At 39.5% G+C, this 12,569-nt stretch overlaps 1 protein-coding gene across 8 annotated transcripts in view; it reads right to left on the bottom strand.

The window, feature by feature from the left end:
• The window catches only part of TLN2 (talin 2), a 209,931-nt gene that overhangs the window by 27,701 nt on the left and 169,661 nt on the right, over positions 1-12,569 (bottom strand). For all 8 annotated transcript variants that reach the window (XM_074838031.1, XM_074838029.1, XM_074838033.1 and 5 more), the window contains 5 exons: positions 11,611-11,777; positions 10,004-10,187; positions 8,348-8,473; positions 6,971-7,087; positions 4,544-4,729 (listed from right to left, as the gene is read on the bottom strand). In XM_074838031.1, coding sequence (XP_074694132.1) covers positions 4,544-4,729; positions 6,971-7,087; positions 8,348-8,473; positions 10,004-10,187; positions 11,611-11,777 — 780 coding nt within the window. The remainder of the gene's footprint in view (positions 1-4,543; positions 4,730-6,970; positions 7,088-8,347; positions 8,474-10,003; positions 10,188-11,610; positions 11,778-12,569) is intronic.

Raw genomic sequence — 12,569 nt, forward strand, 5'->3', positions numbered from 1 at the left:
AACAGTTTGTTCCTTATAAAAAGCTTTGCAAACAGCAGATGAAAAGTTCTATGGAAGTGCCGGGATATTGTTATTCTACATGAGAGAGACAAAACCCAAACCAACCAAACAATCCACCCACCCAAAAAAAGCATTAGCTGCTTTTGGTTATCTTGTAACACACTGTACGTAAAAGCTTATTAATGGCTTTAGCTTGACATAGGGATTTAACATCGCAATAGGCAGTGCCGGAACCATCTGTTTAAATGCAGAGAAGCAGCAGAATCAGTTCTCTGACTTCTTAAGTATTTCCACAAAGTATAATGTCTGACATCTGACATAAGCCTGACTAATTCAATCATTTTATTTTTATTAAAAAGTGAAAACTGCAGTCTCCTCAAGCCTTGTATATTCTAAAATAAACTTATAGGGAATTTTTTTACTGAACATAAGTGCTAGTTGTTGACAAGTGAGACTTCCTAAAAACCTTAAAAATTAGCATTTCCTCTCACAGAACAACTCCTTCCACTCCTGCAGCCTCATATCTTCCATTGGGATGGGGGATTATCTCACTGCTCATTTATTTGGAGTCCTTCCTGCAACCCTCAACATCCCGAGCGAGTGCTGTTGTCAGCTGGGCCTGGACCTGGTCTATGGGCTCCCTCTGCCGGGAAGTTCAAGATCAGCAGAGCATGGAAACGGCTCTCATTAGCCACCTCCATCTCTTCATCTTGTCAAAAAATAATCTGAAGGGAAAGGAGATGGGAGAATACAGGATAGGATTTTCCCCATCTTCAGCATACTCTAAACAAGCTCCAGAAGCCCCCCAAAATCCAGAGCAGCTTATTTTTCATTTTCCAGTAGGGCAGAAGGATCCTCTAGTGTTTTTGTATGAATACATTATAAGCATCCTAATATGCCTCTTCCACAGTTAGATATTATTGTTTCACATGCAGTTAGAGCAAACATCTGTAGGAAAGAAATATAAACTTCTTTTTGTGCTTTGCATACATAGCCAAGACTGATATCAGAATATTTTGGGAGCATTTTTAAGGTTCAATGAGTCTTAAACTGTATACTTCGCAGCACATTGAAGAGGTGATAAAGTAATTTTAGGAAGACATTTTTGTAACCCAGAAACATCCCAACAGAAATGTCACTACACCAGTTAGGACTTGCAACTGAAATGTTTACTTTTCCAGACTTGCACAGAAAGGCTGCCAAAGCATCTCAAACTGAAACATATGTCCAAAGAACCAGAATACACATTTATTTCCTCACGCCGAGGCTTCTCTTCACTATCAGCCCTCATTTTCTCTTCATGTGCTTTCAAAACAGTAAGGCAGCAAGCACGACTTGACTCTAATGCTGGAACTACTAGTCTATCAGCACTCATGAATAACTCGTGGAGGTAAAATGTACTGAGATAGTCAGAGTCAAAAAACCAGTGCTGTTTGAAGGAACCTAGAGAATTCACACAGTCCAACCTAAAGCTGGGTCAGCATTAAATTCAGACCAGATTACTTAAGTCTTTGAAAACCTCCAAAGATGGAGATTTCATATCCTCTTTGGGCACCCATCCCAGTGCTTAATTGTCCCCACAGTAATCGGAAGTTCCCATGTTTCAATTTTTGACCACTGTGTTTTGTTCCCCTGCTGTGCACCTCAAGTAAATAGCCCAGCACTGTCTCCTCTCACCAATCTCCTGGCAGGTTTCTGAGGTCCCCTCAAAGCCATCTCTTCTCCAGGCTGAACAGGCAGCTCTTCAGCATCTTCTCACAGGGTCTGTGCTCCAGCCTCAACTGTCTGGGTAGGCTCTGCTGAGCTCGGTCTGGTTTTATCAGTGCCCTTCTTTTGGGGAGCCCAGAACTGGACACAGTATTCTAGATGGAGTCTAATGAGTGCTGAGAAAATGTGAATAATCGTTTCCCTCAATCTAGTGGCTATGTAATGACCTAAGTCATTACTCATTCCATTATTTTCTATGCTTTTGATGGACGTTTCATACCTGCTTCCTTTCCAACAGCAATCATTAAAAATAGTGATATTATGCACAGGTTACTTACTGCATAGTCATTGCTTTATACAAATAGGTAATAAAGACAGAAATTGTTATTTTCTTAGGGCCAGCTCTAACGTTCTGTAAATGTAATTACAGTGTTTCCACTGACTTTAATGAGAGTTGTCTTGGTTCATTATATCCCACAGAAATCAACCTCACTGTCTTTTGAAATGGCATCTACTTATAAGCATAGAATTAGTAATGAGCACTGTAAATTCATGTATAGCAGAACAAGCACAAGCATATATATAACTGCTAATAAGTCAAATCCCTTATACTACTTGCCTTAGGCTGCTGGCAATGAAAGAGAATTTAAATTTAAATTCCTGACACCAGGGAAGTCTGAGCTATGTTCTATACAATTCTATCATAGATCATATACATGCACTTTTGTCTTAGCCCAAAGGACATCAAAATCTGATTATTTGTTAGTGTTTATTGTACAGACTAGCTTAATCACACTGGAAACCCCTCCAGTATTTGTCAAATATCACAAAACCCAAGTTGCACTGCATTGGACAGCTTTTACAGCACAGTGAGGCTGAGATTGCTGGCTCCTACCCCTAAAATTCAAGGATGTGAATATCATGGAGATGCCATGTATGGTAAACAATTTGTAGAAATTAATGGCATAAAATTTCTAAGTCTCTGAGCAAAATTTGTAGAAACAGGATTTTATAAATAAAATCTGGTACTAACTGTATATTTAAAAGCTTTGTTGAATGTCATGGCTATTCTGTAATACATTTTAGATAGTGCATAGAATTAGTATACCTGGAGACTCTTACTCCACTCTCCATTTTAGGAAAGCTAGACAAGATAAAACTAGATCTTACTCCTTGTCAGTGTATCAATACAGGTTAAGTAAAATGATTCCCAGCCATTTTCCTTCTGAGGATTGCTTGCTTTGTGAGGGTGATTCCCTGGGAGATCACAAATGCTTTTCCAGCATCCCAGACCTCCATTGTTCAGGTTGCAGAAAGTTTCACCTGTCAGCCGCTTGCAATGCATGAACTACAAACCCATCAAATTAAGTGGGAGCAAATGTAAACATAAAAAGATGAATGCTCATAATTACATGTTCTAAATTACATATTGGGCTGTATATTGTGTATGTGAGTGTGTTTATAACATTTTTGGAAACAGAGGATACTGTTCCTGAGAGTTTGCTGCCTGTTTGGAGAGACTGAAGCAAAAATGTGTCTGCACTAGCCACTTCCAAATAACAAAGGATGTTTAGTGTGCCTCAGCATCTGAAATCATCCCTAAATTGATTTGTCAGAATGTTGCACAACTATGAGCTGTTCTTTGCCTGCCTTAGAAGTTTCAATTAACTGGATAGTACCTAAGACATATTAGGCCACAGTAGTTCTCAAGTAAGTAGCACACTTGTTTAATTTTCCTATGCAAATTAGAGCTGCTTTGTTTTGTTGACCTTCTGAGTTTATGAAGTGGAGAGAACAGAATAAAAATTTGAAGAATGCAAAGTGGTCAAGGACGTCAGACACTAAAAACTGTCAGAAAACTAAGTCAAAATAAAAAGTTTCATTCAGTAGTTTTGTATAAATCCAATTCTAAGTTATATTAGAACTTGTACTTTTGTAAGAGAGTAATTTTAAAAACAAAATTAACCCTTCCACCTGGGCAGTATTAGCCTAAAAAATAGTCTAGGGCTGATGTAGAAAGTTAGGATTTGACCAAATATTGAAAATCAGACACCTCACAGAGCACCATTATTTCACTGTCATCTTTCATACATGTAAAGGCAAAAGAAAACAAATATAATTTACAGGAAAAGGCACTTCTGTGTTACTACTGAGGACCAAAAGGAATGAGATCTTCATAATCCCATTTTTTTTAAATTTATGCCTAGATCTTTTTTATCTTCAGAACAAAGCCAAATGGCTTAGTAGCCATTTATATGACACATACTTTCCCCCCAGTTTTGCAGGTCAGTTTTTCAAGTTGTCTAGCTCAAGCAAGTGTAGAAAACAGGGTATCAATATTTTTAGTGCAAAGGCAAAGCACATTTTTGAAAAGCACAGAAGAAACTGAGCAAACTGACAGGTTTCATTAAGGGGGGAAAAGACTACTAAAAATAGACCTGAGTGGTTCCTTTCACCATTCCTTTCACTGTTCCTAGAAATACTGAAATCATATTTGTGACCACAGGATTATTCATATATTCTATTACTTGCACAGATTGTTTGTCTTCCAGTTTAATAGGAGACTGAAAACTAGGAAATTTCAGGTCAAATAAAACTTCTCATTTTCACAAAAAGAAAATAGTCAATATTAGTGCTGTTTCTTTTTTCGTGCATAGCACAGAAAACCCTTTCTGAGAGAGACATTCCCTTAAAATTTTCATAACCGTTAACTTTCTCATCTGAAAAGTAGAGCATTAATACAAAGAAACTGAACAAAAACTGTAACACTGAAGGGATTTAGAGGCGTACAAAAAAAAAAATAAAATCAATCTTAGGCAAGGAAGTGAATCTTTACCTTACAAGCTGTTAGCATGTCAGCTACTGCTTTGCGGCTCAGATTTGCTGTAGCAATCACATCCTCCTGTCTGCATGAGTTCCCAGCTGCAACAGCTTTGGCAGTTGCCATGGTGATTCCTTTCGTCATCCGGATTGATTCTTCAGGTGATGATGTCTTTTCTGGAACCTCACTTGACTGAAACACCTAAAAGTGAAAGCAGAAGGAAAGCTGATACAATTCAAGTCAAAGCAGAACAACCGGGAGAAAGAGACAGCAAGTGGAAGCAGCCTTCGAACAGCAGGAAATTAGAAACCTATCTGGAGTACTTGAATATCATTCTTGCTTGTCATAAGCCTGGCCCTGATAAGCCTGCTCACCTACAGACAGCACAGAGAGACAATAAGCTGAGGGAAGCACACAAAAAAAAAGTTAACCCATTCATCTCATCTGCCATTTAACTAATGGATGACAGTTTGTTACAGACTGCTGTTCAGAGTGTTACAGGACTGAAAGAATTACTATTCCTTTAATTACATTCTTTTTTCATCCTGACTGCTGCTTAGGCTGCTCTACTCACATGAGGAGATCTTTCCCCTGCAAAGGCTGGGCCCTACCAAGCCCTTGTTGATAGCACAGTGCAGGACAGACCAAGAACATTGCTAAAATATTCAAATGTCTCTTAAAAAGGTGGAGATGGAGTGTTGCCTTTTATGCTATACTCAGTCTCCCTTAGAAACCTAAAGATATAATTTTGTAGGGTGAATCGTGTGAAAATAGTTCAAATTATCTGACAGTACACACTACTCATGAATACTGGGATACATGAACTGTGGTGAGATGTAGGTAAGAAGAGCTGGGTAACATTTTTATCTTGTATTTCCTTTTCCCAAGCTTTAGCCTGTATTTGCTTGCCATTCTTTTACTGTGAAAGGGCAATTTGGAGCACACAATTAATCAGGAGAGGTTTCTTGACTACACACAGTGCAACCTAAGCAGGCTAGTGGTTACAGAAGCCAAATGTCTGGACAAAAATGAGCCTGGTCTATCCCGTGCTTCCAGTTCATCAGTTTTTTACTTTCTCTCTCCAGAAATGGAAGCGATGTTAAAAAATAAAGTCTAGTTAAATATGTAAAAGGACATCTCTCAACGTTGCTCAGATTCAGTCCCTGGAGTTCCAGGTCAACCTTGATGCATTTCCTTCAGCACATACGTGCCATCCTCGGTTCCTCTCGACCATCTCCTAGTACTCCACTTTTCTGCCCGTGAAAAAGACGACACCACCACCACCACAGACCCATTCCTGAGCAATGCTGACAAAACGAAAAGGAAGAGGAGGAACGTTTCAAAGAGACACCAACCAGATGGAGAAAGCAGATGTGATAATGCACAATCTTTCAATGACAGATACGGACAGGTTTTAGATCAGAGTTATAGAAAGGAATGTAACTTAGCCAGGCCTTCATGAGGATACACGACAGTAACGTGCACTAGATACTGTACAGAACATTTCTGATCAGATACTGAACCAGGAGTTTTTACCACTGCAGACACTGTATGAATTCCCAACAACTATATACAGATATGACGTGCCCCCCCCAAACCCCGGGTTATTTCTTCATTACAACAGCATTGCTCACACAACGAAAACAGATGTTTTATGGAGAGCACCTGACAAGTCAAAACTGTGCCAGTGTGGTTACAGTGTAAGAATTGGTAATCCACAGACTATACAATAAAATATTTTCTGCTGAAGTCTGTGCCTCTAGGTTTTTTTTTTTATAAAAAAGTAAAGTAAGTAAAGGAAGGAAAAAAAAAAAATCAGGCTTCTTCACAAACATGCAGGTATTAATTTAAGTCACTGAGCAGTGTATTACTAAAAAAAAACCTGAAAGCTACATCTGGAAGCTATACTTTTATACCTTAAAGAGGAAGGAAAACAATTGTCATGGTCTAACACCTAATTTGGGAAAGAATGCCATGCTATTGTTAATTCCTGCTCAGACAGAATATCAGATAGCAGGCTATGTATCACTGGTAGTATAATTTCATAATAAAGGAAAAATAGAAACAAGATTAAACTGCAGGTGCAATATGGCTATGATGCTGAGGAGACATTACCAAAGACAGGATCAAAAAAAGTGAACAGCATTGTACTCAGAAAAGAGTATCTGTAGTGAAAGCTTAATGTCTAAAGAACAAAGAAGCAGTTGCTTCCAGAATTGTACATGACGGTAGCATCTCAAATCTCAAAGCAGAGACTGGTAACGTCTGAAAGTAGATAGGCTGAACTGGCATTGTAATTGTACTTTCAGAGATGATTTGCAACAGGTAGAGAGAACCAAATTGCATCCAACACACTGCAAGGCAGTAAAGCATAGCTTGAGGAGGAGTGCCTGGGCAGGCTGGTTTGAGCATAGGAGCATACATGGCTATTTTGTTCTGTACCGTGAGTTCCTGTTTGATGTACTCAATTGTGGCCTCAAGAGCTCTTGTCCCTCGAGTAGCTTCATCTTCTACTGCTTTAACAGTCTTCAAAAGTGATGTGACATTTGTTACCATCACCTGGAGAGAGGTGAAGACAAAAATACATGATTCCTTCCTCCCATTTTTCTGAGACAGCAGGGTATGAAGCAAGGCAAATTAAGCTAGGTAGCATTACTACTTCTAATAGGGCCTAAGAGGCTTAATGAACTGTACCTGTTATGGGACTAGGGACTAAATACCAACTCTACTGTTGGCCAGTTTCTGAAAGCTCCCTGAAAGTTGCAGAAATGTAGCACAACTAGGTGTAGAGCGATACCATCTTAAGTGTGAGTGTTCTGGCAAAGATTTTACAAAATTTGACAAATTTGACATAAAAATGATAGCTACAATGAAAAAGGAAGAGATAGAAAGGCCAGCTTCTTGACAATTATGACTTAAAACACAGAGAGCTCTCCACAGCAGAAAGAGCCAAGAAGCCACTTCTCTTGACTAGATGGGTCATTCTCAAGTACTGCCTCAACAGCACACTGCTGTCACGTGCTCTGAAAGGACGAGAGGCACGGGTCTTACAGGTAAGCGACAGACATGAGAGCGAGAAGAGCTTCCAGCCAAGCAGAAGCTACCACACCACTCTCATAATGCGAAAGCAAAAGTAATACCACCTAGATCTCCACATCTGGAAATATTTTGTAGACACCAAGCCACAAGATCTTTGTGAGGCAAATGCCATAATAGACCTCAGGTGCAGGGAAAATAAAGCACAGATATCATGGGTATAGTGTAACCCGTGTGATTTTTGAGCTTTGATACCTATGTACTACCTGGAAAGATCTAGGAGAGAGGCGTCAGAAATGCATAATATCCTACGGTAGCGTCATAGGAGGGTTTTTTTTTTTCCCCTTCCTTTCCTCCCTCCCTCCCCTTCTCCCCCCCTTCCCCAAGCTGCAAGGTCTAAATGAGGAGGTCACATGCTTATCCTGAGCATATGCCATTGTTTAGAATGTAGTATATTTAGGTACCATTTTATACTGGATAAATTTTAGTCTATAACATTAATAAAGGAGAGCCTGCCCTCCGATATGGAAGTTTCTTTTTAGAAAGATTCAGAAAGTTCTTTCATCAAAAACACAAAAGTCATCGGACAGCCTACAAAACCTGATAGTTTCATGGAAACTCAACAGTATCTCCTTATTTTTCTGTATCATCCCCGGATGATAATGAAACAAAGAAAGAGATAAGATTTCAGGCAATCAGAAATTGCTGAAATCCAAGCTTTGCATGTATATCAAGTGTGATTGCACAGATACTTTCAAATAAAATGTAAGAATAAGGTTTTACCTTGGCAGCACCTTTCAGCTGGTACATGGATGGATCATCTGCTGGTTTGCTGGCAGCTCCTTTGGTAGCACCAATGAGATCAGAAAGGGCCTTCGCAACATCCTTGATAGCATTTATCAGGACAACCTATAAGAATGAGAAATAGCCATATGCCTCAGGCAAGAATCAGTAGCTTGGATGAAGAGGTGATTTTTAGAACACAGGTAAAAAAAATCTACTACTGATACGCAAATAGTACCACCCTCCCTCTACTACAGTAAAACACGTGACATTCTGGAAGAGAAAAAGCTACGCTGATAGCTACAGTATTTCATACAACTGGTCAGAATCTATAAAAGTGACTATTTCCTGTGAAGAATTTGAAATGCTGATTTCAGGAAGGATTTCCTTCCTCTGAGCTTCTCTGAGAGGAGGTTTACTTTTCTGCATGTTCTCCACTCTTTGGGTGGAAGCGGGACGAGAGCAAGAAAACAGATTGATTATAAGCTTACAGTCTAATGCTACAGTTATGTACCAATTCTGAAATCACCTACTGAAAGGTCAAATGTACTTGCTATGGCTAAGTGTTAGAGGGAGATGTTCTGTCACGGAAAAGGAAGTTGAACCTCTGTGAGAGGCTACACAGAACTAAATGCTGAATAACTTCATTGCCCTTAAAGTCAGGAAAAGTCAAATCTGGAGATACTGTCCCCTAAACCCAAGCTCACAGACAGAAGTCCCCGACAAATACAGGCGCTACAACAGGCTTGTTAATTATCTTATGGTATTATTGGAATAACTCCTCCAAATCCTTCTCCTTTGCCCTTTCCACTAGTAGAAAATCAGATGTTTTAAGTATTTTGCTGGAATTCAGAGAGTTAATGTTAAGGAAAATGTTGAAAGATGCATGAAAAATGAGAAAGCTCAGGGAAAAAAAAAAGGTGTGGAACAATCACTTCTCAGTAACTGCATTTCTGTAGCATTATAAATATTAAGAAAGCAGCCTTATTCCTCCGTGTTTGTAGTTCACTGTAACTTACATAAAAGTGAAGTCTTAGCTTTTCCTGAAAAGTTTATTTAGCTTTTGGTAGCTCAGAAGATTTTTGACCATGGAAATAAGAAAAGAACCTGAGACACAGCACTGACTGATGTGATTCTCTGTTGTCCAACTGCCTATGTTGTGCAGCAGCTTGCAGTGTAAGACATCTGAAACTCTGCTGCACCAGGTAAAGTAAGCGTTGCTGCTATGGAAAAACTGTTGTGACATTATCATGTGCTAAAGCTATTAGAAATGATCCATTTAGGACACATGATCCACCAATTTCAAACTGGCAATATAAACTCTCTCTATATATACTCTTTAGAACAAAAACGGGATGAGTCAGGGGTCCAATCACAATTTAGTAAAAATAAGACAAATAATTTGCCGAAAGCATCCCAGCTGGAACACACCCATGAAATAAAAGCAAAAATGTTATACAAAGACCTGTCTGGTTCCACTCAATGTTTTAACCTCTTGATTGTATTCTAAAAAAAGAGTGATGTCTGAGTAAACCCAGGAAAGTCCCAGGACCCTATTGTGTTGCTTAAAAGCAGAAGTCCCACAAGGTCTTATTAATTGAAAACTGCCTCTGGTCTCTTGTTTAAGAGTATCAGAAAAATTTTAAAACCTCTCACCTGTGTTTCAGGATCATCGGATCCCAAGCTGGCCGCTCCCAATTTTACTACCTCAGCAAGTTGAGTGATGGTGTTAGCTGATGACTGAGCCGCTTGGGCCAGTTTGTCCTGACTCGAAGCAGCACCAGAAACCAACAATTTTGTATCTTCAACTAAAGCTTTTGCTGTTTTCAGGATATTTTCCCTGTAGCAAAAAAACAGGAAGCAGGGAAGGAAGTGGAAAAGGAGAAGAGGAAAAAAACGTGTTTTTCTATGTTATGGTGACTAACAGCTACATAAAAGAGCTGATGTAAGTCATCATGGCAGTGTTCACTCATGATAATATAGCACAGGCCAGGTTGCAAGCGGAGGAAAAAAAAAAAAAAAAGGGACAAGACCACTATTAAAACAGTAGCATTATATTTTGGGCTAGATGCAAGGCAGTTTACTAAAATGACACCACCTTGAAAAAAAATGAGGTAGGGTAGTAGCAGCAGAGAGCATTGCATTTTAACACTGAAAGAAAACCTGGCCATGCTGTGAGAAAGTAACATCTGTCAAACCTCCATCTTAATCAGCATATTTTAAGGAAACTACCAGCATTTTTTTTTTGACAAATGCAGTAGCAAGAATGGCAAAAGGAACAGAGAATGGGACCTACTCAGAGTTCCCCTCACTATATACATGTTTTGACAGGTCAGGACAATAAATCCAAAGCAACATTTGGGTAAAAAGAAACCATTTTGAGTATGTGCTTCACAAATGAGTCAAGGTAACTGAGAATTAGAACCATATTCACATAAAATGTCAGCCTAGAAATGAATGACACCTGTATGAAAATCTCTGGCTTTCAGTCTGCAGAATGGCAGCAATTTACACACCACTGCATCTTTCCTCTTTCTTGAGCAACTGGCAAGGTGGGAAATGAATGCTGGCCATGCAATTGTTGCGTAAGCCAACTAGGCTGCGAAGCAGTAAGTCAGTGTCTTGGCTGTGAAGCCCTGGGTTTTACTGCAAAGGACATAACAGTCAGATACTGCAAATCTCTTAACGTGATGAAAATGCTGTGGGATTATTTTGTGGCAGATGCTACTTGAAGGGAAAATGGGCTTATCTCTGCCAAAGGGAAAAATGCGTGGCATAGCTGTGCTGTTTCGATTGCTGCTGTCCACAACAGCATTAACCATAAGCATGATTTAGCAAGACAAACAGCCAGACAGTCAAGAACAGCTGTCGGAAAAAAGTATATAGAAGATTCCTCTTCAGCATCACGGACAGCTAATTTTCGCTACTGGAATAACAGCGCATGGTAGTCTATGCAATGCGACAGCTTGAATAAAAAAAAAAAAAAGCCAAAATAGTGCTCCAGTTGCGGTCTTCTGTTGTAAGTGCTCTCAGCAGATGTTCCCCAGCTTGTTAAAACTCTTTCCTCATAGAAATTAAAAAAGTGAAGTTTGCTGTCCTCTATCAATATCCCAATTTTCCTATTTCTCTTCTCACTCCACTGCCATGAGTTTCATTCATGGGAATCTAGAATGGTAGAAATTTATCTCCACATGCTGGTTACTTCTGCCAGTTCCACCGTTCCCCTGTGCACAGGCCCTTCCATCTTTTTCAGTTACACTGACCTGTGGTCTGCAAACGATTCATTGTTCTCAGCATTAAGGGTTCCAGCAGTAGCAAACATGATAGTGGTGTCCAGATCTGCAATTATCCCAGACACGGCACTAGCCGCAGTAATACAGGCTTGTGTGCCTTTGTTTCCTGCTTGAAGGGCAGATAAAACTAAGGAGACCTGGAAACAACATTAAAGCAACAAGCCGGTCATCGAAAGAAAGCCTCATTACAGGTTAAGTGAGCTCTTTAACATGACTGGAATCAACAAACAATGGGAAGTCATTCCGCAGTGCCGTTTTGCAAACTTTAATAAACCTCTACTTGCCCTTTCTCTTACTTGCTCTCTTTGTGCAGTAGTCATTGTGACGACTAAAGATTGGCTCAAACTAAAGGGGTCTTGAGCTATGAAGTTCACTTCTCAGACAGAATGAAGTGATCTGTTCATCATAGGATGAAGCACATCAGTTAGCACTTCCCTGAAATACAGTCAGAGGTAATGTAGTCAAATTCTGCCAGGATAAATGTCAGAGCCAAGAGCTACTGCTTTTCCCTAACATGTGCAAATAAACACCAGCCTCAAGCACCCCAGGAGTCATGTACAATACACAGATACAAACTTTAACATCTGAGAAACAGAAAGTATAGACTCTCTGAATCCAGATACTAAATACTGTTATAGAAAATTACAGGAAGACAATATATGGCTTCATCTCTATAACACTTCTGATCACTAAAAAAGCTAAAAATCTCCATTTCATGTAATTAACATTGTACTTGCAAAGCTCCACAGCTGGGATATTGTTCTCATGCCATACGAGGGTCCTAAATTCTGCTTTTGCAAGAAAGTAATCACATCTGGGGATATGTATACTGACTCCTAATATTGCAGTTCTTCCTGAGATTCTGTTCAGTCGTCCCTGAATAGGTTTTCCCTGTGATTCATTATTACTCTCCTTACCAGCTTTAACTC

The sequence above is a fragment of the Strix aluco genome, chromosome 12, assembly GCF_031877795.1.
Source record: "Strix aluco isolate bStrAlu1 chromosome 12, bStrAlu1.hap1, whole genome shotgun sequence".
Lineage (NCBI taxonomy): Eukaryota > Metazoa > Chordata > Aves > Strigiformes > Strigidae > Strix > Strix aluco.